Source organism: Ictalurus punctatus, unplaced genomic scaffold (genome assembly GCF_001660625.3).
Source record: "Ictalurus punctatus breed USDA103 unplaced genomic scaffold, Coco_2.0 Super-Scaffold_100, whole genome shotgun sequence".
NCBI classification, from domain to species: domain Eukaryota; kingdom Metazoa; phylum Chordata; class Actinopteri; order Siluriformes; family Ictaluridae; genus Ictalurus; species Ictalurus punctatus.
Window position 1 is genome coordinate 2,778,069 of NW_026521086.1, and position 17,911 is coordinate 2,795,979.

At 39.3% G+C, this 17,911-nt stretch overlaps 1 protein-coding gene across 1 annotated transcript; it reads left to right on the forward strand.

Moving 5' to 3' along the window:
* Positions 1-2,657: 2,657 nt before the first annotated feature.
* Positions 2,658-17,075, forward strand: LOC128629612 (uncharacterized). Its single transcript, XM_053678346.1, has 6 exons — positions 2,658-2,737; positions 3,278-3,391; positions 4,326-4,417; positions 4,625-4,765; positions 6,651-6,666; positions 16,798-17,075. The coding sequence occupies exons 1-6, from the start codon at positions 2,695-2,697 to the stop codon at positions 17,073-17,075; spliced, it is 684 nt and encodes a 227-aa protein (XP_053534321.1). The 5' UTR covers positions 2,658-2,694.
* Positions 17,076-17,911: the final 836 nt, after the last annotated feature.

Genomic DNA, 17,911 nt, shown 5'->3' on the forward strand with positions numbered 1-17,911 from the left:
CACGTGACTGCCCCATATTCTGAATGCAGTGGGGCTGTGAAGTGATGAACGAACGACTCGAACCAAAGACTCCAGAGGTGAACTAATCATTTCTGTTTCCGGTACAGAACCTATGGGGATGTGGCTGCGCATGCGCGTTCAAAAATTAACGGCTCACTCTCTGAGACAACTCGCTGTTCCCGAATCATATTAAAGATTCGTTCAAAATGAACGATTCCTTCACGAACGACACATCACTACGCAGTGCGCCAGCACTTAATTAAGTTCTCTCTCACAGTTTTTGCTCTTGTAACACCACGCACTTCCCGCTCTGTATTCTCGCATTCACATTAAAAAATAAAATAGATAAATAAACACTGAATGTGGTACACACACATATTTACATATTGTGATATTTAGCAATATCTCAATATATCTGAATATATGGCATTTCATAGGTATATACATGCACTACATATACATGTTTACATGGTAGTTTATTAATCAGAGTATTGTCTTAATCGGGTTAATAGTGGAGTATTGTTGTCCATGTAAACGCACTGATTGACTCCCTTCCATACAGACAGCAATACACCATGACATCAACACACGATGACATCACGACCTATGACATCAAATTCTAAATTACAAATTTGTTTTGATTCAAACCGGTCAGTGATCATTGTTGTCCACAAAACCTGTGAAGACGCACACAGCCCAACCAGGAGACCAAATTGTTGTGGAAATCATCAAAGAAACACTCACAGACCTCTGACGTCCTCTGAAGGTAAAAAAAAAAGGTTTATTACAGAAAGATGGTTAAAACAGGATAGAATGAAGCAGGATAGATTAATGAGAGCGCTCTGAAGCTCTTGTGCTGAACCATTACTGTAGATATGAAACGCAGAGCACGACACACTTTTGTGTACCGATCTAAGTGACATGACATGGCCTTCTTAGGCCTTATCCTCTGATGAGAATGAAACAGAACAAGAACAACACTATTACAAAGTAAAAATGAATCATTTCCCTCACAGGTGTACCCCTCCTGGTGCCCGATGCTCCAGCTTTCCCGACACCCAGTAGTAAAGCGGTATAGAAAATGGATGGATATACATTTTATATTTCTCAATCAATCATTACAGTCTGTTAGGAACTTGGGAATTTCGGTAATATCCACTGAAAAGTTAAAAGCGTACGGCACAGCATTGTTTTGTCATAGGTTGATATCATCACACCTGAGTGATGAGCCCACATACATAAAAAGAAAAAGAAAAACAGACTGAAATTCCATCAAAATTTTCCGGATTATGGGTTTACCATATTGTAGTGTTACAACCTGGAACCTGGAACTGACTTTTATATTAAAGTGGGGGATCAGTACACACTAAAATAATACGTAATACAATAAAAACACAATTTGTTAAAAATATTTACAAAACAAAACATTACTTAAACAACAAAAACATTACAGTTGTTATTTCATAAGTATTCATCCCCGTTGCTGTGAAAGCCCTAAGTTCGTTGGAGAGACACAAGGCCACAGCTTCACATTTTTGGTTTGCTAATGAAGAGTTATATATTAGCACATTTTGTCATAATTTTTGGCCTAAAGTTTTTTTTTCCTGCTTGAGGAATAACAGAGACCCCGCGGGCGGTACATTTGCCGCTGCTGACCTAAACGTTCACCGTTTCTCCTACAAAATATGCAGAATAGCGTCGTCACTATTTTCCGATACACGTTAATACACCAAGACTTTACTTTGGGATCGAACGACGTCACAGACACGGGTTACTCTGACTGGATAAATCCACGCGAGCTCATTGGATATTCATGAATTTGTCCAGCACCTCCACCTGCCCAGTCTCCTGAATTTAAATGCTCGAGGCCGGTGCGTACGCGTAACGGTCCCTGACCAGTTTTAACGGCTCTGAGAAGCGATAAGGGATCAGAGAACTATCAAAAGGCAGGTGTATGATCTCACATATAGGAAATATTTCACACGTGATCATGTAGCTCTTAGAAATTACTTTGGGTCTGTTTTTGTTTGAGTATTTAGGCTACGTCCAGGTTGCTTGACAGCTCTAACGGTCAATTTTGACAACATTAATGCTATAGCTCGTTATTGTTAATGATTTTCAGCTGTTACTGAAGATGAATGTGTTATGTGTTAGCTAGCCACCTACTATCTAGTTAGTGCTAGAGAGTAATTGCTACATTCAGTCTCCTTTTTTTCTCCCTTCTGGCTACAGATCTTTTTAGCTGATATGGAAAACACTGATGCAACTTTTGGCACCTTCATCAACCCCAGCTACTTCCCTGGAAAGTTGTGGCGTTTGGTGAACGATCCCCAGATTTGCTCAGTCTGGTGGGACGACAGCGGGGAAGGGATACTTGTTCATCAGGAAACATTCGAAGCCGAAGTGTTATTGTCCCAACCCACACATTTGTCTGAGTACTTCAGGACAACTGACTTCATAAGTTTCGTTCGCCAGCTGAACCTGTACGGCTTCAAAAAACAACGCACGAACATCTCGGACAAGCAGTCGTACAACTCTTCGATTAAAGCCCAACTGCACCATTTTCAAAACCCGTACTTCAAACGGGATAAGCCCGAGCTCCTGCTCGATATAAAGCGATGCACGCCTCTCAATAAGGCCAAGCTCGCCAGCTTAAAGGCGACGGGCAGGACGCCCAGACGTTTCTATCACGTGATGCAGAATTCAGCACAGGAAACCTCTGGCTTAATGAGAACAGGTTGGTAGTGTTTCAACAAGCAGATGAAAAGAATAGACAGAATATATTCATTCATTCACTTCAGTAACAACTTTAGCCTGGTCAGGGTCATGACGGATCCAGCGCCTATCCCGAGAAAACTGGGCACCCTGAATGGGACGCCAGTCCATCGCAAAGCACCATGCGCACACACACATTCACACACTCGTTCACACATAGTGCCAATTTACCATGAACACTCCACTTATAACCTGGAACCTGGAAGAAACCCACCTCAACCCTAGTCCACAGGTTTCTCCGCCACTGTGCGCATTCTTTAAATCTGGAAACATTCTAGCCCATGTCCTTCCAAAGACTGGATAGAGGAATCCATTAGCCTCAAAATAAAAAAAAAAAGATTATGCATATATAGGAATGTGTAGAAAAAAAGAGAAAATAGACAAATATAATGAGAAAGCGTATGTCGTTTTGCTAGTACAGTGCCAGTTAGATAACCTTGCGGCCTCGGTCATCATCTGTAGTTTTAGTTTATCAACACTTGACTTGTCTCTGTCTGTTCAGGTTCAGTCTTGCTTGAACATCAGGGAACCCCTTACCACCATCCCTGTAATGTCCCTCAGCAGGAGCAGAGGAGCAACACACCTCATCACTCACAGTACGGATTTTACACACCAGGTGATGATTTAATACATTTTGTCCCCTTTATAATAGCTGTGAGCTCAGCCTGAATTAGTATAAGCATTCGATCTGCACGCTACTTTAGTAAATACAGTAGTATAGTGCAATAGTGCATTATTCTGACGTGTAGTTTAATTGTAGGCAATTTAGGATGAAGCCCAGTCCATTGTTTCACAATTTCAGTGTTGGTGTTTCTATCTATCTATCTATCTATCTATCTATCTATCTGTCTGCCCATCTGTCTGTCTGTCTGTCTATCTATCATCTATATATCTGTCTTTCTGTCTTTCTGTCTGTCTATCTATCTGTCTGTCTGTCTATCTATCTATCTATCTGTCTATCTATATTTTGTCCATTTTTAACAGATAAAAATGAAGATAACGATATCGATGTGATTCTATGTTTTGATGTTAAACCTTCAGCGCATAATTCAGAGATTCAGAGTCTTCTAGTGAGTCATTCTAACAACTGTTATATGTTTAATGCCTGAACAACGTAGTTCTAAAGTTAGAAAAGAAAATAAATGCTGTAAACAAAAATAAATAAAAGCCCACAACGTGCGCATGCCGGATTTCACTATCTATCAACAGCTAATAATATCTATCTAGCAGCTAATATTTTACTTGAATGTGTCCCCTTTCACCAGCTCAAACTTCTCAGCATAAAATTAAAAGGGCTGTGGGAGTGTACAGGAGCGGGGTATCAACACCATTACAGTCCAGTGTCACAACATGATTGTCCTTCATGTCATTAGTCTGTACCTATAAGCAGGAAGTCCCACAATGCCTTGCAAAGAATGAACAAAAAACTGTGTGCAGAGGGGCTGCAGGAGCTGTGATATGGTTCCTGAATAATCTAGCTTAGTGATGTGTTGTTTATGTCTTACCAAGAAATGAATGCTTTATTAACCTTCAATGTTTCCCACCCCCAGTGTATCAGCGCTGTAGCCCAGACGTCTTGGATTCAACAGTGCCATGCTCTCAACAACCAGCTGCTTCCTGCTCTCCTAGTGGCTATCACCCTGTAAGAACCGAGAAACCTTCTTAAGTTTATGTACTGTTCTGATCACTAAAAATGGCTAGTGTCGTTATTTTAGCCAGTGTAGGCATGTTAAGGTTTGATGGTACATGTTGCAGTATGAAGGGAATGCTGGGAGAACAGTCAAACAGTTAAAAGTAAAACCTCGGTGTGTAAATAATATTAATATGAATTCTCCCACTCATTGCTCAGGACTACTCAGTCGGATACGCTGATCCGATCGATCAGGATCCATACTGGAGAGCAGGTGATGTTCCAGAGTCCCGGACGAGTGACCTGGGCATAGAGAAAGAGGAACTGGACGCTATTTTAGAGCTGGCGTTGGACATGCAGGTCAGATTAGATGATTTCCCATCAAGAACAGCCCCGAGTGTGTATCTGTGCTTACAGTGTAGTCAGCTGCCGTAGTACCATAAGGTCCAATAATCGGAATCCAGAACCAAGAACTGTTCACACAGTTCAAGAACATACAGTGCCCTCCACTAATATTGGCACCCTTGGTAAATATGAGTAAAGGATGCTGCGAAAATGTGTCTTTATTGTTGAGCCTTTTGACCTTTTGTTCAGCCTTCCTTGCTTATATTTACCAAGGGTGCCAATATTAGTGGAGGGCACTGTATGTGGTGTAAATTCCGTAGGTACGGAAAAACACTGACACCATAGTGTAACTATAAAATGTGTGCGGTGTAAATCAGTGTGTAGCCACCATTGTTAATCCGTATTATTCATTATATTCATTCCTTATTTCTGTTCTTGCTCCTGTTGTAAAATAATCAGCACATGACTGAACAAAACTTTTTCTTTTGTCACGAATTTGCAGTCAGAAGCTTATAGACTTGTTTGTGAGGTAATGGATTTGAGTTTATGGGTGCGTCTCAATCAGCTGCACAGGTCCGTAGTCAGGACACTGATCAGGGAGTGGACCATTTGAAGGACTGTCTCAATTGCGAAATCCTACCAGTGTGCACTGGCACGTTCGCTCCCTGAAAAATCCCACAATGCACCACGAAAACCAAGGAGCTTAGATGTTCACTATTTTCCCTTACTGAAAATGAGGCCATGATTTCAGAAGCCTCTCAGATCGAACAATGTGGCGGACGAACGCTGTTGTTGTAGATCTCAAATGGTTACTTACGTTAGCGATTTTTAACTTTATTTGACGTTCTATATATTGTTTATTTGAGTCTAACGACTTTAATGATTTTTTAAAACTCTACTAACTAGTCTACGATCCTACTTGAAGTACCATGACAGACAGATGAATATGACATATAATGTTAGAAAGATGTCCGTCCTGCATGTTGAGGTTAAGTGCCAGTGGTGATGTTTTACAGCGCGAGTACGTAGTCATGTTACCGGAAACTGAGTCACCGGTGTCCTAATGTGTAGTGAGTCAGGGTCTTTACCAGTGCCCGAGCTCATGTACACCATATACTGATCCACCACCTAGGGATCGAGGGAGCTGATCGAGACGCACCCTACCGTATGTTTGTGTAATGTGAAGCGTTAATGTTGTTTTCTATATATTTGATTTATTCAGGATGAAGTTGATGTCCGGACGTTGCTGCAGCTATCACTCACCTGTTAAGACAGCTTGAGTGGGTGATACGAACCCGTAGTGGTGCTACGAAAAATAATCTGCCAAACAAAATGAATCAAAGAGACAGAGACTGAATGCAGTCGATACAAAAAAAATCATTTGTAAAATAGACATTTGATTGAATGACAGTTTACAGTTTTTATGTGTATTTTGGGAAAATATAAGATGTAAATTATGTCCAAGTCACTTGAGAACATTACTGTAAATTAATGTAATCCTACAGCTCTCTAGATTATTTGTTGTAATAATAATAATAAGGAGAATTGTGTTTCCCATTTTTTAGACCTGAATGTTATAAATGTTAGGAAGATTTATTTATTTATTTTTTTATATCTTATCTTTTTTATTTATTCGTTTCAGGCATACTGTTTTAGTCTTTTTTACTCATGTACAAGCCGTTTATTTAGAAATGTGATATTTAGATATTTAAACAAAATCAAATTTCATATATCATGCAGTTTTAAGTCAAAAAATAAAGATATGGGATTGATGCATGAAAGGGTTCCTTATTATACTCTGGCACGAATACGACACCTTTGTGTTGCTATATGAGTAAGAAACATAAACACCCATGTGGCCGGTGTTAGCCGCTGGAACAATATCTACGACTCTGTGTAGACCAGCACACTGGCAGGTACACACACCACAGGAAAACTGCAAATATTTGCCTGTGCTAAGAGCGGCCTGTTCTCCTGAAGCTCTTATTTAATGAAGTATAACCTTGTTGAAGGGCAAACAGTTGGAGCTGTTTTAGTGATGTTTTAGTGTTGTAGCTCTATAGCTCTCTGGATTATTTGTTGTAATAATAAGATGATTTTGTGTTTCACATTTTTTTAGACCTGAATGTTATAAATGTTAGGAAGATTTCTTGTTTATTTTTTAATATCTTATCTTTTTTATTTATTCATTTCAGGCATACTGTTTTAGTCTTTTTTATGCTGCCTGACATGTAGAGAAGTAACTGTTACCAATAAAGTGAATTATTTCTTTTAACAGCATGTCCTGAAGTGCTTTATTCCTCTTATACTACAGCAGTTTTTATTTATTAAGGAACAACACATCATACCTGTTTATCTGTTTATAGCTGTTTTGTAGAAAGTCTGAGAAACAAAGTAGTTTCTTATCACTTGTGTTGTAAGACCTATAAACAGTCGATCCCCCACCAGCCTCTCATTTTTATTTTCTCTTGAAGTTCATACAACAACAACAACAACAAAATGCAGCTTGTCATGGAACATTTCAGTTGCCACACTACATTGTGCCTACATATTAGCCATCAGATAAGCACAAGTAAAAACTGTTTGACATGAACTACACATCAAAACTTTAGACACACTCATTCCGCATTTAGTCATCAAAACTCTGGACTAATACAAATGGGAACTATGGGAATTATATTACTCCCGAAGTGAACTAATCATTTCTGGTTCCGGTACAGAACCTATGGAGATGCTGCGCATGCACGGTCAAAAATGAACGAATCACTCGTGGTTCCCGAGTCATATTAAAGATTCATTCAAAATGAACGAATCACTCAGAGACAACTTGTTGTTCCCGAGTCATATTAAAGATTCTTGAAAATGAACGAATCAGTCCGAGACAACTCGTTGGTCCCGAATCATATTAAAGATTAGTTGAAAACGAACAAATCACTCTGAGACAACTCGTTGTTCCCGAGTCATATTAAAGATTCGTTGAAAATGAACGAATCACTCAAAGACAACTCGTTGTTCCCGAGTCATATTAAAGATTTGTTGAAAATGAACGAATCACTCTCTGAGACAACTCGTTGTTCCCGAATCATATAAAAGATTTGTTGAAAATGGAGGAATCACTCAAAGACAACTCGTTGTTCACGAATCATATTAAAGATTCGTTGAAAATGAACGAATCACACTTTGAGACAGCTCGTTGTTCCCGAATCATATAAAAGATTCGTTGAAAATGAACGAATCACACTTTGAGACAGCTCGTTGTTCCCGAATAATATAAAAGATTAATTGAAAAGGAATGAATCACTCAAAGACAACACGTTGTTCCCGAGTCATATTAAAGATTTGTTGAAAATGAACGAATCACTCTCTGAGACAACTCGTTGTTCCCGAATCATATAAAAGATTTGTTGAAAATGGACAAATCACTCAAAGACAACTTGTTGTTCCCGAATCATATTAAAGATTCGTTGAAAATGAACGAATCACTCTCTGAGACAACTCGTTGTTCCCGAATCATATAAAAGATTCGTTGAAAATTAACGAATCACACTATGAGACACCTCGTTGTTCCCGAATCATATTAAAGATTCCTTGAAAATGAACGAATCACACTTTGAGACAGATCGTTGTTCCCGAATCATATTAAAGATTCCTTGAAAATGAACGAATCACTCTCTGAGACAACTTGTTCTTCCCGAATCATATAAAAGATTTGTTGAAAATGAACAAATCACTCTCTGAGACAACTCGTTGTTCCCGAATCATATAAAAGATTAATTGAAAAGGAACGAATCACTCTCTGAGACAACTCGTTGTTCCCGAGTCATATTAAAGATTCGTTGAAAATGAACGAATCACTCAAAGACAACTCGTTGTTCCCGAGTCATATTAAAGATTTGTTGAAAATGAACGAATCACTCTCTGAGACAACTCGTTGTTCCCGAATCATATAAAAGATTTGTTGAAAATGGAGGAATCACTCAAAGACAACTCGTTGTTCCCGAATCATATTAAAGATTCGTTGAAAATGAACGAATCACACTTTGAGACAGCTCGTTGTTCCCGAATCATATTAAAGATTCCTTGAAAATATACGAATCACTCTCTGAGACAACTCGTTGTTCCCGAATCATATAAAAGATTCGTTGAAAATGAACGAATCACACCTTGAGACAGCTCGTTGTTCCCGAATCATATTAAAGATTCCTTGAAAATGAACGAATCACACTTTGAGACAGCTCGTTGTTCCCGAATCATATTAAAGATTCCTTGAAAATGAACGAATCACTCTCTGAGACAACTCGTTGTTCCCGAATCATATAAAAGATTCGTTGAAAATGAACGAATCACACTTTGAGACAGCTCGTTGTTCCCGAATCATATTAAAGATTCCTTGAAAATGAACGAATCACTCTCTGAGACAACTCGTTGTTCCCGAATCATATAAAAGATTTGTTGAAAATGGACAAATCACTCTCTGACACAACTCGTTGTTCCCGAATCATATTAAAGATTCGTTGAAAATGAACGAATCACACTTTGAGACAACTCGTTGTTCCCGAATCATATAAAAGATTAATTGAAAGGGAACGAATCACTCTCTGAGACAACTCGTTGTTCCCGAGTCATATTAAAGATTTGTTGAAAATGAACGAATCACTCTCTGAGACAACTTGCTGTTCCCGAGTCACATTAAAGATTTGTTGAAAATGAATGAATCATTTACATTTACCTTACATTACATTTATTCACTTAGCAGACGCTTTTCTCCAAAGCGACTTACAAATGAGAATGATACAAGCAGAGCGATATCAAGCAGAGAACAATACAATAAGTGCTACCATACGAGATCTATTAATTGAATTCCAGAAGAAGCAAAGTGCAGAGAAGAGGTGTAAGTGCATTATTTATTTATTTATTTATTTATTTATTTTATGAGTTTGTTAGGTGTTCATTGAAGAGGTGGGTCTTTAGTTGTTTTTTGAAGATGGTGAGAGATTCTGCAGTCCGGATTGATATTGGGAGTGCATTCCACCACTGAGGAACAGTTAGAGTGAAGGCTTTGGAAAGGGACCTAGCGCCACGCTGAGTTGGAACTGCTAAACGTCGGTCGCTAATCGATCGCAGATTGCGAGAGGGAACGTAGGCCTTCAGGAGAGAGTTGAGGTAGGAGGGTGCTGTTCCTGACAAGGTCTTGTAGGTGAGCATCAAGGCCTTGAACTTGATGCGGGCAGCTACAGCAAGCCAGTGGAGGGAGATGAAGAGGGGTGTGACATGGGTTCTCTTGGACTGGTTGAAGACGAGGCGCGCTGCAGCATTCTGAATCATCTGAAGGGGTTGATGGAGCTGGCTGGGAGGCCTGAAAGCAGTGAGTTGCAGTAGTCCAGTTTAGAGATAACAAGAGCCTGGACTAGAATCTGTGTAGCCTGTTTGGTGATGTAGGGTCGGATTTTCTTGATGTTGTAAAGGATGAACCTACAGGACCTTGCAGTTGCTGAGATATGGTCTGCAAAGGTCAAGCCATTATCAAGAATCACCCCAAGGTTCCTGGCCGTCCTGGTTGGCATGAGTGTGAGTGAGCCGAGCTGTACAGTGATGTTGTGGTTGATTGAGGGACACGCTGGGATGACGAGAAGAATCATACGTTGAGACAACACTCGTTATTCCCAAGTCATATTAAAGATTCATTGAAAAACAACGAATCACACTTTGAAACACTCGTTATTCCCGAGTCAAATTAAAGATTCATTGAAAATGAACGAATCACTCACTGAGACAGCTTTTTGTTCCCGAGTCATATTAAAGATTTGTTGAAAATGAATGAATCACACCTTGAGACAACTCTCGTTGTTCCCGAATCATATTAAAGATTCGTTAAGAATGGACGAATCACTCCGAGGTAACTCGTTGTTCCCGAATCATATTAAAGATTCGTTGAATATGAATGAATCACACTTTGAGACAACTCTCGTTGTTCCCGAATCATATTAAAGATTCGTTGAAAATGGACGAATCACTCCGAGGTAACTCGTTGTTCCCGAATCATATTAAAGATTCGTTGAATATGAATGAATCACACTTTGAGACAACTCTCGTTGTTCCCGAAACATATTAAAGATTTGTTCCTCTGGGTACTCTGGTGTCCTCACCCAGTCCAAAGACAAGCATGGTAGACTCATTGGCATGTCCAAAGTGTATGAATGGGTGTGTGAATGTATATGTGTATGTGCCCCGCATCCAGGGTGTATCCCGCCTTATGGCCGATGCTCCCTGGGATAGGCTCCAGGTTCCCTTGTAGGATAAGTGGTATAGAAGATGGATGGATGGATGTAAACCCCTCAGTGATGTGATTTTCATCATTGCGTCGAATAGCAACATCATACACATTTAGTGTTTATAAATAATTACAAATCACTACAGCAGTGCATGCATCACTCTGATTGGTCGGAAGCTCCTGCGCACACGTGTGGAAAAGCACTCGGTGATAAATTTAAGGATTTCAATGACATGAAATATTGTGCTTATTTGTCATTTCTGTTCAAGATAAAAAAGTTAGGTAACGTTTCAAATTGAACACTAAGGTACTACATACTGAAGTACACACGGTATACTATCTAGGGTCGGGCTGATTTCATGATTGTGGTGAATTTAACCCTTGTAACGCTAGGCAGAGGGTTTGCCTCACACCTCCAGGGTCGGGGGTTCGTTTCCTGCCGCTGCCCTGTGTGTGCAGAGCTTGCCTGTTCTCCCCGTGCTGTGGGGGTTTCCTCCGGGTACTCCGGTTTCCTCCCCCAGTCCAAAGTCATGCATGGTAGGCTGATTGGCATGTCTAAAGTGTCTGTAGTGTATGAATCTGTGTGTGTGTGTGTGTGTGTGTGTGTGTGTGTGTGTGTGTGTGTGTGTGTATGTAATTGTGTCCTGCGATGGACTGGCACCCTGTCATCCACCATCCAGGTCCAGGTTCCCCGTGACCCTGTAGGATAGGTTGTATAGAAACAACCTAGACAACCTCCTCATCTCCCTAGGGCCTGAGTTCAATCCTGAGCTTGGGTTGTTGTCTGGGTCTTGAGTTTTGCATATTCTCTTGTTTTTGTGTTTGTGTGGGTTTCCTCTGGGTTCTTTGGTTTCCTCCCACTGACTGAAAACATACAAATAGGTGGGTTGGTTATAGCTAAATTGATATTAATGCATATGCACTGTACGTGTGTGCGTGGTGCCCTGTGCTGGTCTGTTATTCCGTCAAGGATGACTTCTCCCACTTCACGCACAGTGTTCCCAGGATAGGCTCCGGACCCACCTCGACCCCGATCATGATGCAGCGTTTACTGAAGATGAATGAATAAATGAATGAAGAGCGAATATAAGAAAACATGCATTTAATCATTCAAAAAAAGGTTCATCCATCTCGGGCATCAATCTCATTTTTATCATGTTTCTTTGCAGAAAATGGCTGCATTTTGCTCTTAAATGAGAAACAGGGTTGAACGCAACAGGGTTAAGTTTTGTTATAAAAAATTTTAAATTACAGAACATGGTTTTCTTCTTCACATGATCTTCAGGAAAGTCAGATGATACAACATCCTGTTGAACATGTGACTTGTGGTATATTGCAAATAATTAATGGGGTGAATGTGAACAATCTCACACAAACTGCTTAATGACAATAAAGTGGAATCTAATCTAATCGAACTTGGGGAGGAAATTGGAGTACTCGGAGGAAACCACTGAAGCACGGGGAGAACATGCAAACTCCACACACACAGGGTGGAAGCAGGAGTCGAACCCCCATCCCCAGAAGTGCTAGGCAAATGTGCTAACCACTAAGCCACCATACTAATAATGATTATTATAATGATTTAAAGAATAAATTAAATAGTAAAGTGTCGTTACAGTGGATTGGAACAGGTAAAAAGATTGGGAAAAAACAGGTGAGTACAGTGGTTGTTATGACCATCTTCAAAATGTTTTTACCGTTGCTTAAATATTTGTAAATGTAATCTCTGTGGTAATTAAATCTTTATTTATATAGCATTTTTCTAAACCTTATTTACAAGATACTTCATGCTAGATAAATCACAATGCTTCATGACTAAAACTGACACATGGAGCAGTAAAAGTACAGTAGGACTCAGATGGGGCAGAATGCATCAATGCTAATGCCTGACTGCTTGGTTTTTATGTTTTTACTGAAAAATTCAGCATATTTATATATATATATATATATATATATATATATATATATATATATATATATATATATATATATATATATATATATATATATATATATAGAGAGAGAGAGAGAGAGAGAGAGAGAGAGAGAGATAAATAGATAGATATAAAATACTATTAAATATAATACAATTCATTTCAATTCAATTCAGTTTTATTTGTATAGCGCTTTTTACAATAGACATTGTCTCAAAGCAGCTTTATAGAAATATCAACACGGTATACAGATATTAAAGGTGCGAATTTATCCCAACTGAGCAAGCCACTGAGTGGCGACGGTGGCGAGGAAAAACTCCCTGAGATGTTTTAAGAGGAAGAAACCTTGAGAGGAACCCGACTCAGAAGGGAACCCGTCCTCATCTGGGTAACAACAGTTAGTGTGAAAAAGTTCATTATGGATTTATATGAAGTCTGTATGGCGTTAGGAGCAGCCGTAGTCCCAGCAGTCTGGATTTGGAGTAGATGAGAGCTCCATCCAGAGGCAGAAAGGATCTGGATCTCTAGTATCTCCATAAATTCATGTGTGGCTCGACAGAAGGAGAGAGGGAGAGAAAAGATTATTAAGACTGTGAATTAGCATAATAGAGTCAGGGTAGGCTTGAGTAAACAAATATGTTTTAAGCCTAGACTTAAACACTGAGACTGTGTCTGAGTCCAGAACATTAATAGGAAGACTGTTCCATAACTGTGGAGCTCTATAAGAGAAAGCTCTTCCCCCTGCTGTAGCCTTCACTATTCGAGGTAACGTCAAGTAGCCTGCATCTTTTGATCTAAGTAGGCGTGGCGGAGACCACTTAGTGCTTTATAGGTTAATAATAGTATTTTATAATCAATTTTATAAACAATACTTTTAAAAAAGTTATCCAACAGCTACAGCTATCAGCAACGTGAAAAATGAACTGCCCCCTGAAACTTAAAATCTGGTTGTGCCACCTTTAGCAGCAATAACTGCAACCAAACATTTCTAATAACTGGAGATCAGACTTTCACTTACTTCTAGTACTTGGACTTACTCCTATGCTTTGGATCATTGTCTTGCAGAGCTTGAGTTTCATATTATGTACTGAAGACCGAGAATCCTAATTCTCTTTTAGGATTTTCTGGTAGAGAGCAGAATTCATGTTTCCTTCAAGACCGTAGGTATAATGTACAGACATATATATATATATAGATATATATATATACACATACCATACTGTGCATATATACCTATATGTATATATACATATATGTACACACCGTACTGTACATATATACACACACAGTACTGTACAAATACACACACCGTACTGTACAGATATACACACAGTACTGTACATATACACACACCGTACTGTACAAATATACACACACTGTACTGTACATATATACACACACAGTACTGTACATATACACACACACAGTACTGTACATATATACACACACCATACTGCACATATATACACACACACAGTACTGTACATATATACACACAGTACTGTACATATATACACACACAGTACTGTACATATATACACACACCATACTGCACATATATACACACACACAGTACTGTACATATATACACACAGTACTGTACATATATACACACACAGTACTGTACATATATACACACAGAGTACTGTACATATATACACACAGTACTGTACATATACACACACAGTACTGTACATATACACACAGTACTGTACATATATACACACACCGTACTGTACATATATACACACACCGTACTGTACAAAAGTCACATTCAAAGAAATGCTGTAGAGCAAACATGCCTTCAACAATAATCCAATGAAATGTTTCTATATTTTTTAAACATAATATAAAAATCAGTAAACAGTAAACAGTAAATATTTGTTGTGATGACCCTTTGCTTAAAAAATAGTAGTCTCCCATACTATTAGTGCAGTTTTATAAGGAAATGAGATGTAGGTTTTATTGAGCATCTTGCAGAACCAGTCACGGTTCTTCTGGAGACTTTGACTGTCGCACTTGTTTCTTATTTTTGCAGCAAAACCCAGCAGTCTTCATTATGTTGTTTTTTTTTTGTCTGAAAAGTGTCTCTTACATAATATGCTGCTTTCTTTACTGACATACAAACATTTTTCTGTAACATTTAATTTTGTGCTGGGAAACTAATGTTTAGGAATCTGAAATGTTTTTTGTACTGACTGGATAATGTAGAAGACATATGAAATAAAAATGTATAACTATAGGTTTGTACTGAAAAACATGTCATGGTCTGGGGCTGCATGAGTGCTGCCGGCACTGGGGAGCTACAGTTCATTGAGGGAACCATGAATGCCAACATGTACTGTGACATACTGAAGCAGAGTATGCTCCCAGCACGTATTCCAGCATGATAACGACCCCAAACACACCTCCAAGACGACCACTGCCTTGCTAAAGAAGCTGAGGATGAAGGTGATGGACTGGCCAAGCATGTCTCCAGACCTAACCCCTATTGAGCATCTGTGGGGCATCTTCAAATGGAAGGTGGAGGAGCACAAGGTCTCTAACATCCACCAGCTCCGTGATGTCGTCATGGAGGAGTGGAAGAGGACTCCAGTGGAACCTGTCAAGCTCTGGTGAACTCCATGCCCAAGAGGGTTAAGGCAGCGCTGGAAAATAATGGTGGCCACACAAAATATTGACACTTTGGACCCAATTTGGACATTTTCACTTAGGGGTGTACTCACTTTTGTTGCCAGCGGTTTAGACATTAATGGCTGTGTGTTGAGTTATTTTGAGGGGACAGCAAATTTACACTGTTACACAAGCTGTACACTCACTACTTTACATTGTAGCACAGTGTCATTTCTTCAGTGTTGTCACATCAAAAGATATCATCAAATAATTACAAAAATGTGAGGGGTGTACTCACTTTTGTGAGATACTGTGTGTGTGTGTGTGTGTGTGTGTTTATATATATATATATATATATATATATATATATATATATATATATATATATATATATATATATATATATAAATTTTAATCAGATATATGAAACAGTTTGGTTTTGTGTTTACTATCTTGGTAGAAAAGTCAGCTATTTCTATATTAAAGTTTACTAAAAGTTTAACTAAAGTTTGCTACAGTGAATAGTATAATCGTATAGAATTTAACTAAAGCAAATAAAATTTCCTAATTGTTCTTGTTTCTAAGATATTTTTGAGAATGAAAAGTATTGTTAAAGTTGTTATAAGCTGAGAGAGAGAGAGAGAGCGAGAGAGAGAGAGAGAGAGAGCTGCTGTGAGGAAATGCAGCTGACTGAGCAATAAATAAATAATCATAAATCTGACCAGTGTGCAGTGCTGCTTAGGCAAAATATAAAGTAGTTTGGTTTAATTCTGGTCAGCGATGATTTGTTCTTCATAGCCGTCGATGTGTGATGAAGTTAGGAGTTGTGTGATTTAGGAGAAAGAGGGTGGGAAGAGTTTTTGGGGAGCCACAGATGGACACAAAAGGGATAAGAACCGTTAGAGATCAGAAAAAAACAGTAATAGACAGAAATGTGTTTTATTCTGTTTGTTGGCAAGGGGGAAAGTGAGCAGTGAGGTAAGTGTGTGATTATATGCCGTGACTAATGGTGAAGTCGTGACACTGTGACACCCGTATCGAACACCTCTACATGCAGCTATAACGGAGAAACTGAGGATGTATGCACCGTTATAGGAAGATGACAGTAATGTACCATTAACTTGTGTAAATACATTTTGTGAAAAGGACAGTTTAGAGGGAGGATTTTCTGGTTCCTTTTACGAGACGTGCAGATGTGTCTCACTGTCTCTTCATCTCTTTTGATACAGGAACACGGAGGGAGGATACATCTTCTGATCCGCCGTTTGCTGCCGACGAGCTGTACTACAACACCGTGGAGAGTGACTACGAGGATGACGTCCACATGCCTGACCAGCATGAGGAGGAGCAAAATGGTGGTGATGAGCATGAGGTGCCTTTTAGAAGTCCTTCGAGAAGCCCGTCCCCTTTACCAGGCCTATCTGCTCTAAGAATCACACCCTTTCCTGTAATAAGCCCATCCCCTTTGAGAATCACACCCCCTTTTAGAACCCCATCCCCTTTTTGAGATTCTCATCCCTTTTAAGAAGAACATCTCCTACAAGAAGACCAACCCCCGTGAGGAGGCTATCTCCTATAAGAAGACCAACCCCCGTAAGGAGGCTATCTCCTATAAGACCAACCCCCGTGAGGAGGCTATCTCCTATAAGACCAACCCCCGTGAGGAGGCTATCTCCTATAAGACCAACCCCCGTGAGGAGGCTATCTCCTATAAGACCAACCCCCGTGAGGAGGCTATCTCCTATAAGACCAACCCCCGTGAGGAGGCTATCTCCTATAAGACCAACCCCCGTGAGGAGGCTATCTCCTATAAGACCAACCCCCGTGAGGAGACTATCTCCTATAAGACCAACCCCCGTGAGGATCTCCTATAAGAAGACCATGCACTACGACAAGCCCACCCACTTCTGTTACTCCTGCATCCGTTCCTCACGTCAGTGTCAACGTAACTTTGTGGTTAGATGTAAGTGTTGATTAGACTTAGATCTGGGTTATAATCTGTATTAAGACCTGTTATGTCCCCTCCATTTTCACTGAGTAGAGCTGAAACCTTTACAATGCACATCTGTTACATTTGATTTTTTGTTGTTGATATAATAACAATTTACTTTTTTTTGAAGTACCATTACTTTGTTCTTTTATACTGCATGAGCAAAAATAAAAATAACTTAAATAAAAATAATTTAAAAAAACGTCTTTTGGAGAAATGGGGTGGGTTTTATGTAAACAAGTGAAACATCTAATATTGAGTCAGAAACATGTCAAAGAATCATATTAAATCATGAACATGTGAAACATATGATACTGAATTTGTTAGAAAAACTATTTTCCCTTGCTCCCAGC

Coding starts and splice junctions, on each gene's coding strand:
- LOC128629612 (XM_053678346.1), top strand. CDS start 2,695: ATGCAGAATTCAGCACAGGAAACCTCTGGCTTAATGAGAACAG. Junction 3,392..4,325: donor GTACGGATTTTACACACCAG/GTGATGATTTAA, acceptor TCCCACCCCCAG/TGTATCAGCGCTGTAGCCCA. Junction 4,418..4,624: donor CTCCTAGTGGCTATCACCCT/GTAAGAACCGAG, acceptor CTCATTGCTCAG/GACTACTCAGTCGGATACGC.